Source organism: Hippocampus comes, unplaced genomic scaffold (assembly GCF_001891065.2).
Source record: "Hippocampus comes isolate QL1 unplaced genomic scaffold, H_comes_QL1_v1.1 scaffold55, whole genome shotgun sequence".
Taxonomy (NCBI): Eukaryota; Metazoa; Chordata; class Actinopteri; order Syngnathiformes; family Syngnathidae; genus Hippocampus; species Hippocampus comes.
Window position 1 is genome coordinate 405,985 of NW_017806170.1, and position 21,406 is coordinate 427,390.

General features: G+C 44.1%; 3 protein-coding genes and 1 long non-coding RNA gene across 10 annotated transcripts in view; 3 read left to right on the forward strand and 1 right to left on the reverse strand.

Moving 5' to 3' along the window:
• Positions 1-10,057, forward strand: part of atp1a3b (ATPase Na+/K+ transporting subunit alpha 3b) — a 28,102-nt gene extending 18,045 nt beyond the window's left edge. For all 4 annotated transcript variants that reach the window (XM_019896112.1, XM_019896114.1, XM_019896110.1 and 1 more), the window contains exons 3-22: positions 678-737; positions 1,257-1,460; positions 1,539-1,652; positions 1,741-1,875; positions 1,968-2,085; positions 2,588-2,856; positions 2,932-3,130; positions 3,609-3,853; positions 3,938-4,130; positions 4,864-5,039; positions 5,123-5,259; positions 5,334-5,484; positions 6,186-6,354; positions 6,435-6,589; positions 7,159-7,282; positions 7,378-7,523; positions 7,660-7,790; positions 7,883-7,984; positions 8,205-8,296; positions 8,886-10,057. In XM_019896112.1, coding sequence (XP_019751671.1) covers positions 678-737; positions 1,257-1,460; positions 1,539-1,652; positions 1,741-1,875; positions 1,968-2,085; positions 2,588-2,856; positions 2,932-3,130; positions 3,609-3,853; positions 3,938-4,130; positions 4,864-5,039; positions 5,123-5,259; positions 5,334-5,484; positions 6,186-6,354; positions 6,435-6,589; positions 7,159-7,282; positions 7,378-7,523; positions 7,660-7,790; positions 7,883-7,984; positions 8,205-8,296; positions 8,886-8,914 — 2,949 coding nt within the window. In that variant the 3' untranslated portion in view covers positions 8,915-10,057. The remainder of the gene's footprint in view (positions 1-677; positions 738-1,256; positions 1,461-1,538; positions 1,653-1,740; positions 1,876-1,967; positions 2,086-2,587; positions 2,857-2,931; positions 3,131-3,608; positions 3,854-3,937; positions 4,131-4,863; positions 5,040-5,122; positions 5,260-5,333; positions 5,485-6,185; positions 6,355-6,434; positions 6,590-7,158; positions 7,283-7,377; positions 7,524-7,659; positions 7,791-7,882; positions 7,985-8,204; positions 8,297-8,885) is intronic.
• A 2,210-nt stretch (positions 10,058-12,267) lies between these two features.
• rabac1 (Rab acceptor 1 (prenylated)) lies at positions 12,268-15,032 on the reverse strand. 3 transcript variants are annotated; one of them, XM_019896131.1, is made up of 7 exons: positions 14,836-15,032; positions 14,703-14,776; positions 14,275-14,412; positions 13,992-14,204; positions 13,738-13,835; positions 13,440-13,541; positions 12,268-12,707 (listed from the first exon to the last, which is right to left on the reverse strand). In XM_019896131.1, the coding sequence occupies exons 3-7, from the start codon at positions 14,391-14,393 to the stop codon at positions 12,619-12,621; spliced, it is 621 nt and encodes a 206-aa protein (XP_019751690.1). In that variant the 5' UTR covers positions 14,394-14,412; positions 14,703-14,776; positions 14,836-15,032; the 3' UTR covers positions 12,268-12,618. The 3 variants fall into 3 exon arrangements, with proteins under 3 accessions (XP_019751690.1, XP_019751689.1, XP_019751688.1); XM_019896130.1 differs by lacking the exon at positions 14,703-14,776; XM_019896129.1 differs by lacking the exon at positions 14,836-15,032 and having other exon boundaries at positions 14,703-14,829.
• A 552-nt stretch (positions 15,033-15,584) lies between these two features.
• The window catches only part of dedd1 (death effector domain-containing 1), an 11,577-nt gene continuing 5,755 nt past the window's right edge, over positions 15,585-21,406 (forward strand). The window contains exons 1-5 of one of the 2 annotated variants that reach the window (XM_019896128.1): positions 15,585-15,679; positions 15,992-16,094; positions 16,374-16,865; positions 17,493-17,624; positions 18,422-18,565. In XM_019896128.1, coding sequence (XP_019751687.1) covers positions 16,406-16,865; positions 17,493-17,624; positions 18,422-18,565 — 736 coding nt within the window. In that variant the 5' untranslated portion in view covers positions 15,585-15,679; positions 15,992-16,094; positions 16,374-16,405. The other variant, XM_019896127.1, reaches the window with a different exon arrangement.
• Positions 19,102-20,187, forward strand: LOC109531691 (uncharacterized). The gene is made up of 2 exons (XR_002171228.1): positions 19,102-19,209; positions 20,093-20,187. It is a non-coding gene; the product is annotated as an uncharacterized LOC109531691 (long non-coding RNA).

A 21,406-nucleotide genomic window follows, 5' to 3' on the forward strand; every position in this document is an offset into this window, starting at 1 on the left:
AGCGATTGCCAGTGTTAATTTGGACACTTTGATCATGACAATGGCCGACGTGGGCAAACGTGCTGCAAACAGCCGAACGCTCTGAACACAGGAATGCTGCAAAACACATGAAAAAAAAAAGAAATAGACACATGCAAATTAAAAAAAAAAAAACAACACAAAAGAACTGCAAAACAAAAACGCTGCAAATGTCCAGATGCTGCAAACGCAGAAATGATGCATACAAAAAACAAACATGAAAATGCAGAGAAAAAAAAAACATACGAGCAAAAAAAAAAAACAAAAACAAAGTAAAAGCTACATTAGTACCACAAAACAAATGCAAAAATGTGTTTTGTGGTTTGTAATGTTTGCTTTCACTTTGTTGCTGTGATTGCACCATTTCTTTCTTGCGTTTGTGTTTTTTCTCTGCATTTATGTGTTTATGTATTTTTGTTTGCAACAGTTCTGTGTTTGTAGTATTTGGACATTAGCAGCATTTCTTACCTGCAGCGTAGTTTTGTGTGCGTGTGTGTGTTTGCAGCGTTCGGCCATTGGCCGCTCGCTTGCCCCGGTTGGCCGACCATAGTTTATCCTGCACGCATAATTTTTAGGCAAATTAAATCTGTGTATGTGTCATGATTGTACTTTTTTCCCCCCTCTCTTATTGTTTTTTCTTTTTAATTTTTTATCCCCAGACGGAACACAAGATGTCCGTAGAAGAAGTTTGCCGGAAATTTCAGACGGACATTGTCCAGGTACAGGAAATTATTGTTCTTACTTTTGTCCACTAGATGGCCTCACAGTACTTCAGTCCAGCAAGGACTAGTTCTCTCAACTCTTTCACATCAACAGCACCTGTAATAAAGTGTTGTACATGAGGAATAAAAGTCAAAAATTAAAATGTAATACAATGATAATCATCTATATGTAGTTTCTAGTATATCTAGTTTCTAGATAAAGTTGGTTTGTATTCTATTTTTTTCCACAGTATTTCATTTTAATTTAGTTTTAAGTAGTTTCAGTATTGAACTTTTTAAAAATAGATGAAGTATCTGACAAGTGCCAAAAAAGGTATTTTTGCCAAATAGTGAGCCAACAAGGCTCATTCTGTTACAACAGAATGTCATAAGTAAGTACTATTCTGTCCCATTTCCATAACGGTACTTTGGCCTCAAGAACCATACCAAGTAGTGCATGTTATTCCGTCATTGATGGGAGAAAAAAATGCTTTGAAATATAACGTAAACTCTCTTTTTGTCTGGAAACCCCTCCAGGGACTGACCAATGCCAAGGCAGCAGAGGTTCTGCTCAGGGATGGCCCCAACGCACTCACTCCGCCCCCCACCACCCCGGAGTGGGTCAAGTTCTGTCGCCAGCTCTTCGGCGGCTTCTCCATCTTGCTGTGGATCGGCGCCATCCTCTGCTTCTTGGCCTACGCCATTCAGGCCGCCACCGAGGACGACCCCGCTGGAGACAATGTGAGTCACATGCCTGTCCATCATGTGTGCTGTCTCTCTTCTGCTCATATCACATTTGCGATCTGCCTGTCTGTGTAGTTGTACCTAGGTATTGTGCTCACGGCCGTCGTCATCATTACCGGTTGCTTCTCGTATTTCCAAGAGGCCAAGAGCTCCAAAATCATGGAGTCTTTCAAGAACATGGTGCCTCAGGTAACGCGACCCAAAAGTCAGATTTTAGTCAAGTGTTTTTGTCTTTGCGTGAGCCTTCACGGTGTGTTTTTCCAACTACCCCTTACAGCAAGCGCTGGTGATCCGAGAGGGAGAGAAGGTCCAAATCAACGCGGAAGAAGTGGTGGCCGGAGATCTGATCGAAGTGAAGGGAGGAGATAGGATCCCCGCCGACATCCGGGTGGTTTCAGCACACGGCTGCAAGGTTGAGACAAGCAGCTTTTGGACCGCAGCGTGGTCGTGAAACAAGATAATCCAACAAACTCACAACATTCTTGTCTTCTTTCACCTGAATAGGTGGATAACTCCTCCCTAACCGGTGAATCAGAGCCTCAGAGCAGGTCACCCGACTGTACCCATGACAACCCCTTGGAAACGCGAAATGTGGCTTTCTTCTCTACCAACTGTGTGGAAGGTACTGTATGTTAGTCTTAACACGTGTGTTCCCCAAACACTTGATATAGTTTTTCTCAAGCAACACAGCGGCAGGCAACTCGGTTCGGCCCGTTTAATGGTTCAGTTTTCAGAATTGTACTGCTAAATTTCTATCAACAAATGTCTCATAGCAGGTGTTAGATAGACTTGTGTTCAATGGCCACATCTACATCCCCACTACTTTGAAGCAAGGCTGAACTCCAACATTAGACACAGAGATGACACATTAAAAAGGCAAAAACGGTCCCCCCATACCTTCTACTTAAAAAAAAAAAAAAAAAAAGAAAGAAAAAACTTGCATATGAGTAAGGATGAAGGCGCTCGCGTTAGGGGGCAATCCGTACGTGGAGCCAGAAGGCATTCGTTGTAACTCAAGTAAAGGGAATGTTAGCGTTTTAAAAAGGGAGTTTCTGCCCCAACAAACCAAGGAAAAAAAATCTACAAACCGACTCAATTGTACTCCACTTTTCTGCCAAAACCAGGCACGGCGCGTGGCATCGTCATCTGCACTGGAGACCGCACGGTCATGGGTCGCATCGCTACCCTGACGTCTGGCCTGGAGACGGGCAAGACCCCCATCGCCAAGGAGATCGAGCACTTCATCCACATCATCACTGGCGTGGCCGTCTTTCTGGGCGTCACCTTCTTCGTCCTGGCCCTCATCCTAGGCTACAGCTGGCTGGAGGCTGTCATCTTCCTCATCGGCATCATTGTGGCTAACGTGCCCGAAGGCCTGCTGGCTACCGTCACTGTGAGTGGGGTTCATCCTGCATTGATTTCTGCTCTGTTGCACATGAGAGTCCATTTTGACACGCCATGTGTCCAGGTCTGTCTGACCCTGACCGCCAAGCGTATGGCGAAGAAGAACTGCCTGGTGAAGAACTTGGAAGCTGTGGAGACGTTGGGCTCCACCTCCACCATTTGCTCCGACAAGACGGGCACCCTGACCCAGAACAGGATGACCGTGGCCCACATGTGGTTCGACAACCAGATTCATGAGGCCGACACCACCGAGGACCAGTCTGGTGAGTGTCAGAGACTCTCAGAGGCGGTCACGGACACAAATGTGCAATTAACCCAAAAGTTTCCAACCTTTTTTCCACCTGCCTTTATTTAACTGCAGAGCATTTTAGCAGTTCTGTGCTCGCCCCTTAATTCGGAGCATCTCCATATCCCCAGTATAACGGGAAAATATTATATCATAAATTAATTCGCATTACAATACCAAATATCTGATTATTATACATAAATGTTTTGGTGTTATAGATTAGGTTTACATTCAAATAAAGGCAAAGAACCATGAATGAAGATCGAAACATGATACAAATGAATAAACAGATCAAATATATGGACATTAAAAATAAAGCCGGTACGAAATATGCCATTTTAAAATAGCATTCTACTCCATTGCGATGTCGATGTGAATGCGATTAATTGTTCAGCCTTCATCTTTGGAGGTCCCCACTTTTAAACCTGCAGTGTTGCTTTTCCCTCTTCCTCCAGGCGCCTCGTTCGACAAGAGCTCGGTGACGTGGCAGGCGCTGGCCCGCATCGCCGCTCTGTGCAACCGCGCTCAATTCAAGGCGGGACAGGACTCGGTGGCCATCCTCAAGCGCGACGTGGCTGGCGACGCCTCCGAGTCGGCCCTGCTCAAGTGCATCGAGCTGTCCTGCGGCTCGGTCAGGATGATGCGGGAGAGGAACAAGAAGGTGGCCGAGATCCCCTTCAACTCCACCAACAAATACCAAGTAAGTTGCGACAGAAGACGCCGTCGTTTTACACCTAAAAGGAAGCATCTCATCCGAAACACGCCTTGTGTTCATCCGCTCTAGCTCTCCGTGCACGAGACGGAGGACCCCAATGACAACCGCTACTTGCTGGTGATGAAGGGAGCCCCCGAGAGGATCCTGGATCGCTGCTCGACCATTTTGCTGCAGGGCAAAGAGCAGCCCATGGACGAGGAGATGAAGGAGGCCTTCCAGAATGCCTACATGGAGTTGGGAGGACTGGGAGAGAGAGTGTTGGGTAAGGACATAACGAAGTGCTTTTATTTCTCGCATCCGCTCATCATCATCACATCACAGACATTCATCATTTTCTTCCCTCGGTGGCCAATGGCCATTTATTTACTAATACATAAAACCCCCACAACAAATATTCAGCAGTACAAAAATCTTAGGTGAAAAACACAAATACAGTATCAGAAATAGAGATAAATATTGGAAAGTATTTTTTTTTCATAATATGACCAATATTCAACAAGAAGAGATGTGGTGCCACAAGATGGCAGCAAAGCGATACTCTTCTATTAGTCAGGACTACTTCCTCTTCTTCTCCTTTCGGCACGTCCCTATTCAGGGGTCGCCACAGCGAGTCAGTAATTTCCATCCGCCCCTGTAAACCGTCCTACCAACTCGCATGGTCGTCTTGGCAAAAGTTTTACGCCGGATGCCATTCCTGACGCAACCCTCCCCATTTCTCCGGGCTTGGGACCGGCACAGGGGAACAGTGCACCCCCAGGGGAGGGCACTGCCCCCCAGCGGCTGGGTTATTAGTCAGGACTACAGTCAGAGTAAATAAGATCTTGGAAACCAAAGCAAATCTGTTTTAATTAGAGTGCAATGGTGTAAGTGACCCATATGTGTGAATTCATAATCATATTCTGCATTATAGTCTTTTTCAATATAAATCCGTCAGAAACATTGATTCACACTTCATCCAGTTTTCAACTGACTGATCCATTTTATGCACCTTCCAGGCTTTTGCCACTTAATGCTGCCAGAGGACCAGTACCCGAAAGGCTTCGCCTTCGACACGGATGACGTCAACTTCCAGACGGACAACCTTTGCTTTGTGGGTCTCATGTCCATGATCGACCCTCCCCGCGCCGCCGTGCCTGATGCCGTGGGCAAATGTCGATCTGCTGGTATCAAGGTAGAGCCTCTTTCAGAAGAAACCAAAGTCTCAACTCTCGGTCACATAAGTTGCTTGATGGCGTATGCTCGTTGATCCTTTAGGTCATTATGGTCACTGGAGATCATCCAATAACAGCAAAGGCCATCGCCAAGGGAGTGGGCATCATCTCCGAGGGCAACGAGACGGTGGAGGACATCGCGGCTCGTCTCAACATCCCCGTCAGTCAAGTCAACCCCAGGTAAGTATCTCGGGTACAAATTCCCCTTTAAAATGTTTGAAAGACCCCTAACGTTGCTTCTGTGTTTTTATTAGGGATGCCAAGGCTTGCGTTATCCATGGCACTGACCTGAAAGATCTCTCTCAGGATCAGATGGACGACATCTTGAGGAACCACACTGAAATTGTCTTTGCCAGAACCTCCCCTCAGCAGAAACTGATCATTGTGGAGGGCTGCCAGAGACAGGTACTGTACACTATGTTGAATTTCAAGGAGACATATGATGCCTTTTTCCCCAGGTGTCTTCATAAAATTCTTGTGACATGCTTCTTTTAAAACACCAGAAGGATTAAAAATATATCTATATTTTTAAAAAAATGCACACATCATGCAGTACCTTTCTGAAATGGGCTCATCGTCTCATTAAAGTGAGTAGAGGGAGCCTCTGCTTTCTTAAATTAAACGGTCAGTCGAGGGTTTCATCACGTGTTAAAATAAAAGCTGTTTCATTCATCCGCTCCACTGGAGGACAGTAAGCTACCTTCTTCAGGAAACAATCCACCCATCCATCGATCTTTCGATCCGCTTTATCCTCACAAGGGTCGCGGGGGGTGTTGGAGCCTCTCCCGGCCATCTTCAGGCAGGAGGCGGGGAGAACTGGAAAACTCAGAAATAAGATTTTAGTTTGTGTGTAGTTTTCAAATGGCCAAAGGTGGCCACAATAAGTAAAATTTCCTATCAACACTATTATCAATGAAAAAAATCCCCCCCTAGTGATGTTTTGACATTTGCATTAACACATCTAAAAGAAAAGGGTGAAAGCGAATGGTCAGCCAGCATTGCGCCTTGAACGTTAAATGGAGGACTTTGTGCAGTACTGAAATGAGACAGCAGATGGCGACCGAGGCCTACTGAACAAACCCTTAACCTCCCCATCTCTCCCCCAGGGTGCCATCGTGGCTGTGACAGGCGATGGCGTGAATGACTCTCCTGCCCTCAAGAAGGCCGACATCGGCGTCGCCATGGGAATCTCGGGCTCTGACGTGTCCAAACAAGCCGCGGACATGATCTTACTGGATGACAACTTTGCTTCCATTGTCACTGGAGTGGAAGAAGGTGAGTGCGGACGACTCCATTGCCTTTCAGCATCAGTCATTTCTTCATATCCTGAATTGTTGATGCCATTACTGTTTAAGGCCGTCTGATCTTTGACAACCTGAAGAAGTCCATCGCCTACACGCTGACCAGCAACATTCCAGAGATCACACCCTTCCTCCTGTTTATCATCGTTAACATTCCTCTGCCACTGGGCACCATCACCATCCTCTGCATTGACCTGGGTACCGACATGGTGAGCGCCGCCCAGCGCTTGCCAGCGCAAGTCGAATTCCATTAGGACTTTCAAAACTGAAATTCCAATTGACATCAATTAGGAGTGGGGTTAATGAGGTACACTTTGCTGGGGTTCACATCACTTTCCTCTTTTTTTTTTCACAAATTGATACAATTGGTCAGTTGCTGCGCCTGTATGTTTGCAATTTTTTTTATTTTGTTGAAATTGTCTTGATCTCTTTGGCTATGCAATGTTAATAATTCAACAAAGTGGGGGGGTTGTATTTTTATTTATTTATTTATTTATTTATTTTTGCTGAGCTGCACTGTGTTTAATGATTGAGACTTGTGGCTGGACACCATTCAGTTAACAAAAAAAAATTTCAAACTGGAAAACTCAGAAATAAAAACAGTCAAAGAAAAAGCGAGAAACACATAGAGAGCAAATAGCAGAAGGAGATGCAATGAGGTAGCTTGCGTACTATGCCGACATCAAGCATGAGGACAATTTTAGCCTCTAAAGCATATTTCCCCCACAAAATCTATTTAGCGTTTCTTACCCATACTAACACGCTGACTTTTACTCAGGTCCCGGCTATCTCGCTGGCCTACGAAGCAGCAGAGAGCGATATCATGAAGCGTCAGCCTAGGAACCCCTTCAGGGACAAGCTGGTGAACGAGCGCCTCATCAGCATCGCCTACGGACAGATCGGTGGGTCCAGCCCCCTTTCATGTGCATTTTGCCGTGTCTTTGTGTGAAAGAGTGAAGCTGACCGCCTCGTCTTGTTGATCCGCCCCCCCGGTTAGGTATGATCCAGGCCCTGGGTGGCTTCTTCTCCTACTTTGTCATCTTGGCCGAAAATGGCTTCCTGCCCAGCCGGTTGGTGGGCATCCGCCTGGACTGGGACGACCGCGCCTGCAATGACTTAGAGGACAGCTACGGACAGCAATGGGTACGATACGACATCATAAAAACATTCCGTATTCTTCATTTGTCTTTGTCGTCAATCTTCGCGTGAACCGTACCATCCTGCGGGGGTCGGGGCGGACGACGTTGCGACTTTTGTCAACTTGCCATGTCGCCTTCAGACGTACGAGCAGAGGAAGATCGTGGAGTTCACGTGCCACACGGCTTTCTTCGTCAGCATCGTGGTGGTACAGTGGGCCGACGTCATCATCTGCAAGACCAGACGCAACTCCGTCTTCCAGCAGGGCATGAAGTCAGTGCAGCATCCCCCCGCCCGGCCTCATGAAAATGACTGGCCAGATAGACGACTCTTTAAAAATCGTCCTCACTATTTGCCCCAAACAGGAACAAGATCTTGATCTTCGGCCTGTTTGAGGAGACGGCCCTGGCTGCCTTCCTGTCCTACTGCCCCGGCATGGATGTGGCCCTCAGGATGTACCCCCTCAAGTAAGAGTTGCCTCCTTTCCCCCCACCGATGATGACGGCGCCAACATTATGCCCAAAATGCTCCTCACTGTTTTAATTGATCACTATTGTAATCACGATGATTCATCACACCGACTCATGATGCTTGTAAAAACAACCAAAGGATGTCGATCCCTTTGGAAGCGTGAGCGCCTCACCACGCTGCTCCTCAACTTCCAATTTTTTGTGCGTGTGCTTGCAGGCCTTCCTGGTGGTTCTGCGCCTTCCCTTACAGTTTCCTCATCTTTGTTTATGATGAAATTCGAAAGCTCCTCATCCGCCGGAACCCTGGAGGTCAGTTTCAGTTCACATTATCAGCATTCTCATTTGAACTTTATGTTCTGTACTTTATTTTTGATTCAGTTTCTATGTTTTACATTTTGGGTGGATATTATTTCCTCCTAGTATTTTTTTTTTATATTTTTTTTTTTCATTTCAGTCATCCACTTTATTTTATTGTTTGTAATGACATTTTTTACTTTGTGTTTTTCTTCTAATTAAGTTTACTTGATTTTTCTTTTATTTATTCAATTGATTTAGTTTATGCTTCTTTTTTGAGTTGTTTTATTTAGTTTTCATCTCCATAAATTAAATGTTAATTTGATTAATTTTGCACCCTTTTACTTTTTGGGGGTTATGTTATTATGTAAATATTGTTTGATTCTGTTTGAATATTCCATATTTTCTCAGATTTTTTTTCTTGTATAAACTCATCATCTAGTAAAATAATGAGCTAATTTTTATTGTTCCTTGATTTTTTTTATTCAAATAGTTTAGCATTACTGTATTTTTGTTGTGTTTGTTTTGCCTTTGTCCTTTTCTTGCAACTGAAGTAACGACGAAGTGTGTGTGTGTGCTGTCCTTGTCATTTTCTCTCATGCAGGTTGGGTGGAGAAGGAGACTTATTATTGATCGTTGGAGCATCTTGTTCCTCATCGCCCCAAAACATTCCCCTTCCCTTCCCTCCTCCCTCATCTTCTTCCACTTACTTCACCACCTCCAAATCACCTTCCCCTTCCCCCACCCAAGAAAAAAAATGCTTTGAAGCAATTTTCATCCCAACTGCCCCAAAGATTCAAAACAGCAAAAGCACCTTTACAACTTTCGACATACACTCCACCCCTCCCTTGCCCTCGTCACTGCCCCCTCCCATATGATAGTCTTTGCATGTGTTCTTTCACTGCTGTGTACATAAACCAGTATAATAATAATAATAATAACAATAATAATATCTACCAAACGGCAGCTGCATATTGTCTTATGTAGATTCCAAGGAGCCGATTCGGCTGAAAAAGGGCCACCCTGCTCTCCCATGTCCCTCCAATCTACCCCACCCCCATCCCACCCCCTCATACACACACAAATAGCCATCACACTGACTGACTCCCACCTGCGCCACAGTGTTGTTGTTGTGTTAATTTTTTTTTAATATGTCAGGTAGGGGGACTGTTTCACTGTTTTTTTTGTTTTGTTTTTTTTAAATTCTATTATTATTATCACGGAGGGGTAGAGGGCATACCTTGGCACCCCAACCCCCACACTCCAGTCTCCCCCCCAACCCCCTCTTCTTGTCTCTCGTTTGTGTACACTGTGTGACAGCATTGTTCTTGTTCTTACTATGAAACCGCCACCCACCCACCCACCGTCACATCACCAATCTTTCTGTGTGCTCTAGGAAATCTATATAATTCTATACTGAATTTAAAATGACACCCATACAATAAAAGATGGGAAATGTTCGGGGGGAAAAAAACGAAATAAGAAAACAACCCATTTTATTAATCCAATTCTTTTGGCCCATTCCGTTTCAAAATGGGCGCCACTGCTGTCGGTGTGCGCTATGGTGGAGATGATGATGATGATGATGATCATGTGTGAGGATGAAGATGACAGTCCTGGTCCGCATGTGTGCGGTCTCAGGCTGACTGCCTTAAGGTTGTCGTTCAAGATCAATTGAAAAGAATCCAAACAAAGGCTACTTGTTAAGAACAAACGTGTGTCAAAGAAATGAAAGCAACACCAATAAAACATCTAGAAACATTTAATACAACCTCATGTTGACTATGGCTTTTTCTTTGGAAAAAATATATATATATATATATATATAAAATGCAAAAGAACAGACAACAGTATTTCTTGATTGCTGATTGGCTGGCAAAAGTTGAGCAATTTTTCCCCGGAAAAGCCTGATTGGTGGTATAGCCCCTCCTGGTTCAAGAACTTTTTTTTTTTAATTCACATTAAATCTTATCAGGTTAAAATTTTGTAAGTTTGGGTTCCATAATTGGCATAATACGAAGCGACAACTTTACACAATCAAAACTTCGGAGCCAATCACCAATCAGCGAGTTTAAGAACACTTGTTAACCACTCTATCCAATCAACTTATTTACCCTACAGTCGACTCCTGCTATTTGTGGGAATTGGGGCCAGCAGTCCCACAAACAGCCAAAAACTCATCATTAATACTTGGAACACAAAATACTGCAGCTACTGTGATAAAATCAAATAATACCAATAATTTTTGAAGTTTCTTTTTAGAGGTCCATGCCTCAAGTAGGCCTATGGTCCGCCCATTGGGACAGGTCTGCGCAGGTCTTCTGATGTCCTAGCACAAGCAATTCAATCCTATAAGCATGCCTATGGAAATGTAGCAGTGATTGAACACTGGCTCACATTCATGTTTGCCATCTGCTGTAATGTTACGGATGTGCTGTGCCAGCGCACTGAGGAAGGGCCTACACCCGGGGGCCATCGGGTCGAGGAGACACCCAGGATGGTTCAACCAGCCCCCAAGGGGTAAGGACCGAAACAGTTGCCGTCAAACAAATTAGAATGCCATGTACAAATGCAAGCAACACGGTAGTCGACTGGCTAGCAGGTCTGCCTCACAGTACAGAGTTCCACCGTTCAAGCCGCGGCTCCGGCCTTCCTGTGTGGAGTTTGGATGTTCTCCCCATTCCTGTGTGGGTTTTCCCTGGGTAAGTGTTTGTGTGTGTGTGTGTGTGTGTGTGTGTGTGTGTGTTCTTATATATATATATATATATATATATATACACACTCAATATGCATGTCTCTAATAATGTGTAATTTCAAGCGATGATTTTTTTAAAATGTGTGACGATAAGACTAGGCTGCCACCTAGTGTGACTTCCAACATTGCACATCGCTTTTGTCTCAGCATAATAAAGCAAAAGCAAAGGCTCATACGATTCACATCAGTTTTAAAAAGAACATTTAACAATCATCCAAACATCTTTAGTACACACTCGCTTTCTGTCGGCCCGTATTTTTCCTCCACATCTCACTGCAGTGTGAATTCACTCACCCCACCCCCTCATTCCCTCCCACACCTTCAACCACACTCCATTTAATAGAATATCGATCCTCGCCTTTACTGCAGTGAATAAGACAGCGTGGGTGAGAGACACATGAGAGAGGGGGTTTGGGGGTGGTGGTTTCCAAGGTCATTGCCATGGTAACCTGAGCGATGGGGGTCCTCTGGAGCACGGATCACACAGGTCATAAGAGGGGTGGTGAGGGTGAGCGCGGGGAGGTGATGCCACGTTTGGAGTCAAGAGCTCGAGATGGAAGATAAGAGCAAATGTCCCTTCCCGCTGCAAACATGGAATATAGTGAGAAAACTAAAGACGCATTTTACTCAAAATTCACCTGCACACATTACTTGCGCGATAATTTTTTTCCCAATTTCCCTGGGGTTGTTTTGTAGATTCAATTGCATCTGTGAGTGAAATTTCAAGCAAGGTCCACATTACTGTGATGTTGTTATTGATGTGAGGCTATTTTTCTCTAGTGCAAATTGAGGTGAACCAGTGAGAAATTTCAAGTCAATTTGAATGATTTGAGGTGAGGGCTGTGACCTGTCTGCTCACGGATAGCAACGTGAGCAGAGAAAGTCAAATAGAGTAAATGATAGATTTGTTTTGTTTTACAACAGATTGAATTGAAAACCGTATGAGACGTTTCAAGTTAGACTGATTTTGGGTAGAGGGTGAGGCCTGTTTGCTAAAGGTTAGCAACCTGAGCAAAGAAAGTGAAATAAAAGTAAATGTTTTGGTTTGTTTTTAGAGAAAATGGAGTTGAACCTGAGTGAGAAATTTCCAGTCCGTCACATTTAGTATCTAGGATGCTAAACTTTGACCTTGAACAGCATGCCTTGGAGATGCAGGTTTGTCCAAAATTCCATATTTATAACATGTTGTGCTTGAGGAGAGGTCAGCCAATAAACCAAGAGATTTTTGTTCTGCTTGTATGGAAGAATTTTATTTATCACATACACTTGAAATATGACCCGATGAAAACATGAAATGTCAAAATATGTCACCCGGCAGCATTATGTCACAAGCTCAAATCAAATGAAAAAAAAGGCGATTTTATTACTGCAGAATCAATATAGGATTCAATATGTTCAAAACTTGCACTTTAGTAGCATTCAGAGGTGCATCAATACAATACAATATGGTGACATAAGATGCGTCCGTGTATAAAAGAAGTCAAATTTGGCATTTCATGATCATGTACTTGAATGCACCGTAAAACGATGATTAAGATCATACGTGTGTAACAGCAATGCGTTGAAACCAAGGTTACGTATATCACACGGACTCCATGAGCAGCTCTTCCATCTCGGAGTTTTCCAGCTCTCGGAATGCAGCGTGACTGCCAATCACAAACAAGGTCGCACCTTTGGGGGGGAATAATAAAAACAAGTCGAGATGAAATGGTCCTCTGTTTTACCAAAAACGCCCTTCAGGATGACTTTGTCAGCATTTATCTAGTCAATGTGGTGCATTCAACAACTCATGGTTGTAACTCGGTCTGGGTGAATGTCAGGCTCAAAGGCGCAGAAAAAACGTAAATGACAAGCACGGTTGGAGGAGGCAAGAGAGGAAAATTTGAAAAAAATATATCTTGTGAGCTTTTTTGTGTCTTCAGTGTTATACAATAATCCCCCCCCCCCCGTTCCCCCTTCAGCCCTCTCCATCTAGGGTTTGGGATTCGAGGTCCCCTTATTTCGAGTATTGTTCTTAATCTATTTTGTTCTGCTTCCTGTTTATTTTGGATGTAATTCTAAAATCGACCACTAGATGGGTTCATACTATTTTGTAGAACATGGTTTATGTTTGAAATAATGAAAATGCACACGTATATCAGTTTATCCTATCTTTCAAAGATTATGAATGTCTAATCCCCTTCGAAAAAAACTTTAAAACATATACTGTACTGAATATTTAAAAAGGGTATTTCTATATAACGTATTTTTCTTGTTGCAGGGGAGGTCTGGAACCTAACCGCTGCAATGGAGGGAGGATTACTCTACAAAATATAGACTACTGTATTGTCACGTGCACACATCAGTGAAGGAATATGAGGCAGTTTATCGGTGGAAAGAAGTGTGTTTAAATAACGGACTCACCCAGAACCCAAAAGACAGCGGCTCCGGCTCCAGCCAACCAGAAGACTGGTAAGGAGATTCCTCCGGCCAGGCTCATCTGGTGCGGGACAGTCAGCTCCTTGCCTGAAAAATAAAAACAATTGTGCAGACTAAAAACAAAGGCATACAAAATTACAGATTTATGTGGAGCCTTGCCTTTGGCCTTTTTCATATTTCTTTAACTTTAGTGATGGGAGAAGAAAAAAAAAATTGGGAAGGAGAGTTAATATTGGCCGGTGAGATCGGTCGGCCAATTGATCAGTCAGGCCCGAATACTTACCAAGGATCACCAGCTTGGACTCTAGCGATTTAAGGTGGATGATGTAGAAGGCACCAACGAACACGGCCAACGCTATCAGTAACATGGGAGAGCTGATTCTGAAGACAAATGAAAACATTCCCGATATCCATCATCACACAACAGAAATAAACACGGCCATGAAATAATCTTCTGTTTAATAAAAACATTAAAAAAATGCTCGTTCACACACGGGTAGTGTAGACATATCATCCAAGAACTGAAATTTTGCTTACATGCAGTAGAGGATGAGTCCAAGGAAGATGAAAGTGTAGTTGCTGTTGTACGTGTCCACATTCTTCACCACGCGCTGACACATCTCGCCGAAGTTGCGCGGCTTGGAGAATTTGCGCTGGTCTGCAAAACTGGCCCATGGCCGGATGGACACCCGCCGCCGGTCCAGCCACTCTTTGGCCACGTTGGCTGAAAAGCCTTTAGGGAGGCCTAGCCTGAGGATGGACACATCATGGAAAGTTTACGTTTAAATTCTTTGCGCAGGCCTGATACTAAACGTCTTACTTAGCAAGGATCCCAGTTGCACCAGTCGTGCCCGTCAGACGAGCATCCTCAGCACCAAAAACATCTCCAGCTTTGCTCTCCATGTCCACCTGGCAGTTCTCACCCTTTGGAACCTGCATCTACTAATTTTCTTTAACCCTAAAACGAGAAATTGCTAACATTAGACGAGACATGCTTCAAAAACGTCACTTTACAAAAACGGTCTGTTCGGTTTTTATTTTAACTTGGTTATTGAACATCTAACAGTGGATCATTAATGTGGTTGATGGTGGACAACCGTGGAAACATTGATGTTTCTCCACTGGAAAATATGAGTCAGACACATATTCAGCGAGTCCGACACGTCAAAAAACAACATTGCTTTAACAGGGGTGAACTAGCTACGACAACAGCGAAAGACATTCACGACGTGTCACTTATTTTTCTACCAGTGGCTTCTTCGTCTTTGTTTCAAATGCGTAGACAACAGTTAGAAACTGGTCAACTGCACTGGAGGTTCACCCTAACAGACGGATAAAAGTGAGGTTTAGATAAGTAATTGCAACAAAAATAAACTCACACACAATCGAAGAAATCCGGGTTATCTCCGGGTGTTGACGGAAGTGACGTGTTTATCCCGACGATCTGGTTGGAAAACCACACAACAGAGCACTTGGTCCAAACAGATCTGAAATCAGCTTTGGGAGATTTATTTCTTGTTTACTGTGGCGATATGGATAAAAACTGACACAAGACCATCAATCTATGGTCTGCGGCAATATAAATGTGTTAACTGACCTGAGATCGGCTATTCTCTTTTGGGGAAGCGATGGGAGGTGCTGTGCAAAAAACTCAAACCATGATTGGACAGTTTCTGAGCATCGTTTTGCGTTCAGGAATTTGACAGGCCTTGCAGATTTACGTCTGCTTCTTATTACTTAGTGTTGTTTAAAATAAATGTGTTTCATCATGTTCATAAATGTGTGTACATTGCAGGTTAAAACAGAAAGGAAGGTGTATTAACATTTAAAATTCACATGCAGACCTGAGATTACCGATCAAATCTGCCTCTTCCACTTCACAGAGAGACACTGATTATCAACTGATACCAGACCAGCCACAATAAGAAGCGGCGTCCTCATAGAACAACCGATTTGAGATCAGCCTTGGAATTGTCACTCTGTTTTACACGTGAGAAGACGGTGAATACCCTGATACCAGATCAGATTGGTCCTGCGAAACAATATATCTCAATTACCGACCCGGGATCAGCTATTAATTTTTCTTCCCGCTTCACAACTGTTGGATGACGGTAAAAATCTGACACCAAACCAGCCATAAAATGCGTCGTCTCTGAGCAGAACTCGAGTTGTGATTGGCCAGTTTCTCAACGTAAGGAAGTTGTCACGCTGTCTATTTAAAGGGCGTGAGTTGTTTTTCCTCTGTTGTCTGTTAAAATATCGTCCTGTCAACGCAATGACAGTTTAATTTATATAGCTTCATGAGCCCGGAAAGGCGTGCTTATCGACTATAGTCCATTCTTATGAAGACCTGTATAATTAGCACAACGTAGCTCTCACCGTTATGGTCCCGTGATAACTGAAACTCACGCTTGTAAGTGCAATATTGAGATATATACTCGATAAATCTTGTGTTATTAGTTATTTCTACTGTAGTAAGTAGTAAGTATACGTCTGCTGTTTAAAGACTATTGTAATGTTTGTGTTTCCCCTCGCAGGCTTGGTGTCATTTCTCAACGCCGGGAATTCCACCGAAGGTGTTCACCTGACGAACGACCCACCACTACTTTTTTTGTTTCACAGGGGAAATACTTCAGAAAGGTGAATTTAATACAACAAAAACAATAAGAGGGAGGCATTTTTCGGTGAATGTCAGGCTATCTCTTCCTGGAACACAGTTAGCTTGTTGGTTCAGCTAGCTTGTTAAGACACCTGTTTAAAGCCATGATTTCGTGATGTATCAGTGGTGGAATGTAAACGCGTCGTTACTGTACTTTTGAATTTTCAGGTACCGCATGCTACATGAACTGATTTTCAAATTGAAATTCAGTGGTGACTTATACTCGATATGCATTCCCCCACTTCATTGTCTTGACACAGGTAACATATTAAAGTGGCTGCGTGACGTCGAGATGGCCAGCTGCTCGCTGAGGCGCTCACTTGACTGGGATGAAACCCAGTGCCTCAAATTTTACGGGTTGCTGTCCCTCCACGAGGTCTTCAAAGTTGTCGGCTCACAACTGACAGACGCCGATATCGACGTGCTTTCTTTCCTCCTGAGTGAAACCTGCGCCCCCGTTCACCCCATGGACCCCGCCGGCTGGACGGTGAAGCCTGAAGAAGACAACCCGCTCAACCCCGGCGAGGCCCCGAGTCCCAAGCTCCTGGCGGCCTGGAAGCGCTTGCAGTCGCAAGGCTTCCCCCAGCCTATGGTGGCCTGGTTCAAGCCCAGGAGCGGACTTGAGCTGTTGCTTGAGCTGGAGAGGCGAGGGTATATTAGTGAAGGCAACCTGGAGCCACTTCTGCAGCTCCTCAGGGTCCTCACCCGACACGACTTGCTGCCTCTCGTGTCCCACAAGAGGAGACGAACAGGTGAGTCTTGAAGTCCGATAGCACTACCACAAATGTAGTCAGGATTTACAAATTATTTTTGATTAAAAAACACTGACCGTATTTTTAAATAAATTGAAAAGAGTCAGCGAATATAAAAGTCTGCTTACGCAAAACCGCGAGTGTGCTGGGTCTACTGCATATGTCGGGTATAAACACAGTATGTGTCATGCTGTGAGAATGCAGGGAACGAGGGGGCACCATGTGAAAAAGCCACTGCTCGTGTCTCATAGTTGTACGTCTGTAAGGAAAGGACTATTTTTGCCATCAAAAGCACTTTCGTCGTCTTGTTTATGTTTGAGAGGTTGAGGCGACTAAAGCAATGCATATTCACAATAAAGTCATTGTTCCCCTAAAACACCATCACTGAATTCATCCGAGCGGCACGCTTCAGTAGTTGTCGCTATTTTGGTCAACAAGAGAGCACAAATGGGCCCAGCAGTTAACTCCATAATCTTCGCATGCAAACGGTAGTGTGAAGTCACACCATATTTTTTGGGGGGGAGGGTATTTAATAAGGGAGGTGTTTATTTACTGTCTTAGTCTGTACCCCCCCCCCCACCCCCCACCCTTGATGAATATTCACCTTGTATGTTTCTGACATTGCAGTGTCTCCAGAAAGAACTGACAAACGAAGCCTGGTAGAACACAGAGAGTTGTTGTGCACTTCTGGCCCGAGGGTGTCCTCCTATAGACAAGCAGAAATGTCTCTTCCTTCCTCCACACAGCAAGTGAGAACAGGTAGAACTGCTCATTCAAGGCTACAATTACCATTCCAGGAACCCTATAGGCCTACTTTGCTCAGGTACATTTCCAGTCATCTGGAAAGCCAGATCATAGTCCAGCCAATGTATTTCTGAAATGGGTCGAAACTGAGTAAACAGACAGCGAAATGAACCCATTAGAGAAGAGTGGACATGATGACAGGGAAAACAAAAAACGTCTTTTTTTAAAATAAGTGCTCCCACTGCCACCAGCTACGGGGGTTTTAATGAGTCCATGCGTTTGTTTTTTTTAAAACCGATTAATCTCTGAGATGAAACGGAATCGCCGCATATCTCGGGGTGGCTGTGAGCGGAACGGTGGAGGGGCTTCCCTCATCTTCTGACAGAAAACATCGCTAGTGACCTGCAGTTGTGTTGGCTGCTAAATCTCAGTTTCCATTCTCCAAGCCTGCCCCCCACGCTACCCTTTTTTTTTTTTTAAAGCAAAATGCTAAAAACTTTTTTCCCCATAATGCCACAGACTTGCCCTGTGGAAGTTTAAAAGAAATATTGTTTTTAGCATTTGGCCTACATGACATCAATTTGTTTGAACAATAACTAAATATAATTAGCGTGTATTTTGTGGATTTTGGTTTTGACAGTGAATGGACTGTTTTACCATTCTGAGTGAATATTAACGACTTTGCCACATGGAGTTTGACAGATTTGCATGGGCTCAGAAAGTGATGCGGTTTATAGAGCCGGGGGGGAAACCACTACTTTTGTCCACCTCGTGACAAATATCCCAACTCATATTTCTGCTTTGCGTCTCAGGGTTTGACCCTCCAGTGGCTGGAGGCTCCCTGCAGAGGAGAAGACGACGACGAAAAGGGCACGGCTGGAGTCGCAAGCCCAAGAAGACCAGCAGGCAGGCCCAGCAACTGCCACCAGCAGCACCGTCTCAGAAAGCTTCATGCAGTAAGAACAGCACCTTCATTCCCCAGAGTAGATGATCGTCTATTCCCTGCACATTTTCTCTGATGCAAAACCATGCCGTGTTTTGTTTGACCTGCAGTTGTGTTGGCTGCTAAATCTCAGTTTCATTTCCCAAGCCTGCCCCCCACGGTTCCCTTTTTTTTTTTTTAAAGCAAAATGCTAAAAACTTTTTTCCCCATAATGCCACAGACTTGCCCTGTGGAAGTTTAAAAGAAATATTGTTTTTAGCATTTGGCCTACATGACATCAATTTGTTTGAACAATAACTAAATATAATTAGCGTGTATTTTGTGGATTTTGGTTTTGACAGTGAATGGACTGTTTTACCATTCTGAGTGAATATTAACGACTTTGCCACATGGAGTTTGACAGATTTGCATGGGCTCAGAAAGTGATGCGGTTTATAGAGCCGGGGGGGAAACCACTACTTTTGTCCACCTCGTGACAAATATCCCAACTCATATTTCTGCTTTGCGTCTCAGGGTTTGACCCTCCAGTGGCTGGAGGCTCCCTGCAGAGGAGAAGACGACGACGAAAAGGGCACGGCTGGAGTCGCAAGCCCAAGAAGACCAGCAGGCAGGCCCAGCAACTGCCACCAGCAGCACCGTCTCAGAAAGCTTCATGCAGTAAGAACAGCACCTTCATTCCCCAGAGTAGATGATCGTCTATTCCCTGCACATTTTCTCTGATGCAAAACCATGCCGTGTTTTGTTTTTTTTCTACGTCGCCAAGCTTTGCTTTGCTGCTGCCATGATGAAACGCATCAAACATTTGCATACCAAGCCATTTTTGTCTTTAAACCGCAATACTTCTGATCATGTGACACTTGGCCTCCCTGCACTGAAAGTCATTGACAAATCAAGTTAATATAAGAAGAATCGAATAATCTGACACTCAAATGTGTTTCGGTGCTGCACACGATATACTAATACAATTTTAAACTCCAATGTCAGTCCCCTCAGTTTGAGTCGAATCATCCATCTATTCTGCATGTGATTTTCAATCCACAAGAATCCTTTTTTTTTTTTTAATTAGGGATGGGAGTACAAATCCAATTTTAAGAACAGAACAATCATTTATTGACGCGTCATGGAGAGCGCCGCTTGACTGCAACCGGGGCTCCCTCCACACGAGGCGTTCCAACTGTGTTCAGATCAACGCGACTGTGCTAAAAATTTGATTAGAATTTAAAATTGTGACCATCACGAATACCGTAGCGTCTCTGCAATTAAACCTGCTTTGTGACTTTGTCGCGACCTGTCCTCGGCATCAGTCGCGACCGGTCGGATGTACTCTTTTCTGCAAAGCTGCTCTATTGCCCGAATTTCACTTCTCGTTAACATCGCACACTTGAACCGCAGCTTTATCCATTTCCACCATTTCCCTTCTTGATTGATCTGCCAAAAGCCTGATGCTTTTTGGCGCACGCTATTCCTCCCGGGCACGACCAAGGCTCCTGTCACTGTGAACATGTTGCTGCTGCTGTCCTGACCGCCCATTTGATTCCAGCAGGTTGGCTCAGGATTGTGACTCAATAGGCACAAAGGATGATGATGGACTCAGGGAGGCAGACTGAGGAACAAAACAAAAACAAAAACAAACAACCCGAACGGTCCATGCGTATGGCTCAAGTGTGGGCCCAAGCTGAAGGTAAAAGAGGGTCCTCCTTTTGGTGGTCATACAAGGAGTGGGTGCCCGTATGTCCTGACGATAGCTGCTCATTGCCCAATGCCTCTCTCTTGCTTTCGAACGTCCTTCATCAAACATAGCCTGCAAGGAAACTGGGGAAAACCATCCCAATGTCATTTGAAGAAGTCATTGGTCCACTCGCTTTTCTTTTGACATCAGCACCAGTACACGCACTTCTCGTGTTGTGGCCAGAAACATTTAACTGCAAAAGAGACCAGACGTCGATGACAGGGAAGATTTTGCATTTATATGAGAGGGAGACCTTTACAGTGATACATTAACTTGCGGAATTAATATGTTCTGGAAGAAATTTCGGAACGAGAAATTTTTTTAAGTTGAGACACAAACTTTTCTGTTGACAGCAGTTGACATCTTTTCACACTTAAGGGTGCCATGGCACGGTGGTTGACCACGTCCGATCGTAATGAATACCGTATGAGAACTACCGAAGGGATCTCGGTGCCGAATCATTCCGACCGATTTCAGTGTGACCACACTGAATTGGTTTTTTTTTTCCCCCTCAGTGTAATTGCAGCGTCCGCTCTTTTGCAAAATGTTAAGCTATGCAAGAATCGATGCCCGAATGAATTTGACATTTGCCTCCCTAATGTTGGCATTTTGCAAACTTTGCCCCGCTGGAGTCCGGCGCAGCCCGACGCAGCCAAATGGCACTCAAGGGTTGACTTTGAACGTTGATTAGCAGGAGGATGATTAACTGCACTCAAACGATGGCGTTCCTCCTCTCGAAACGGTCATTTGGGCATGTTGTAAGGCAGGGGTGTCAAAGTCAAATGGACGGAAGGCCAGATAAAAAATTTTGCTGCAAGCCGAGGGCCGGACTGATCGAATGTTCATTGAAAATTTTAAAAATGACTACATATTGTTTATTGAATCAAATTTAATTGACTGAAAACCTAACAAATACATTCCAATACGGTCAGATAAATAAAGCAACATTTTTTATGGCTATGTCAGTAAACTTAAATTTTCAACAGGCACAAAAAAATTTCCTTTGTAAAAAAATACCCATAACATGAATGAAAGAAGCCGATATTATTCAAGGCACTATCACTAGTCCATATTTTCTCTTTTAGCAAAAGTAGGCTAAATTTACTTAAAAGAAAAACAAATAAT

Bases quoted from the DNA above. Each gene is read 5' to 3' on its own strand.
- rabac1 (XM_019896130.1), bottom strand. From the start codon at position 14,393: ATGCAGGTTCCAAAGGGTGAGAACTGCCAGGTGGACATGGAGAGCAAA. The intron at 13,836-13,991 runs GTAAGCAAAATT...ATTTGTCTTCAG, and splicing joins GGACTCATCCTCTACTGCAT to AATCAGCTCTCCCATGTTAC. The intron at 13,542-13,737 runs GTAAGTATTCGG...TTTATTTTTCAG, and splicing joins GTCCAAGCTGGTGATCCTTG to GCAAGGAGCTGACTGTCCCG.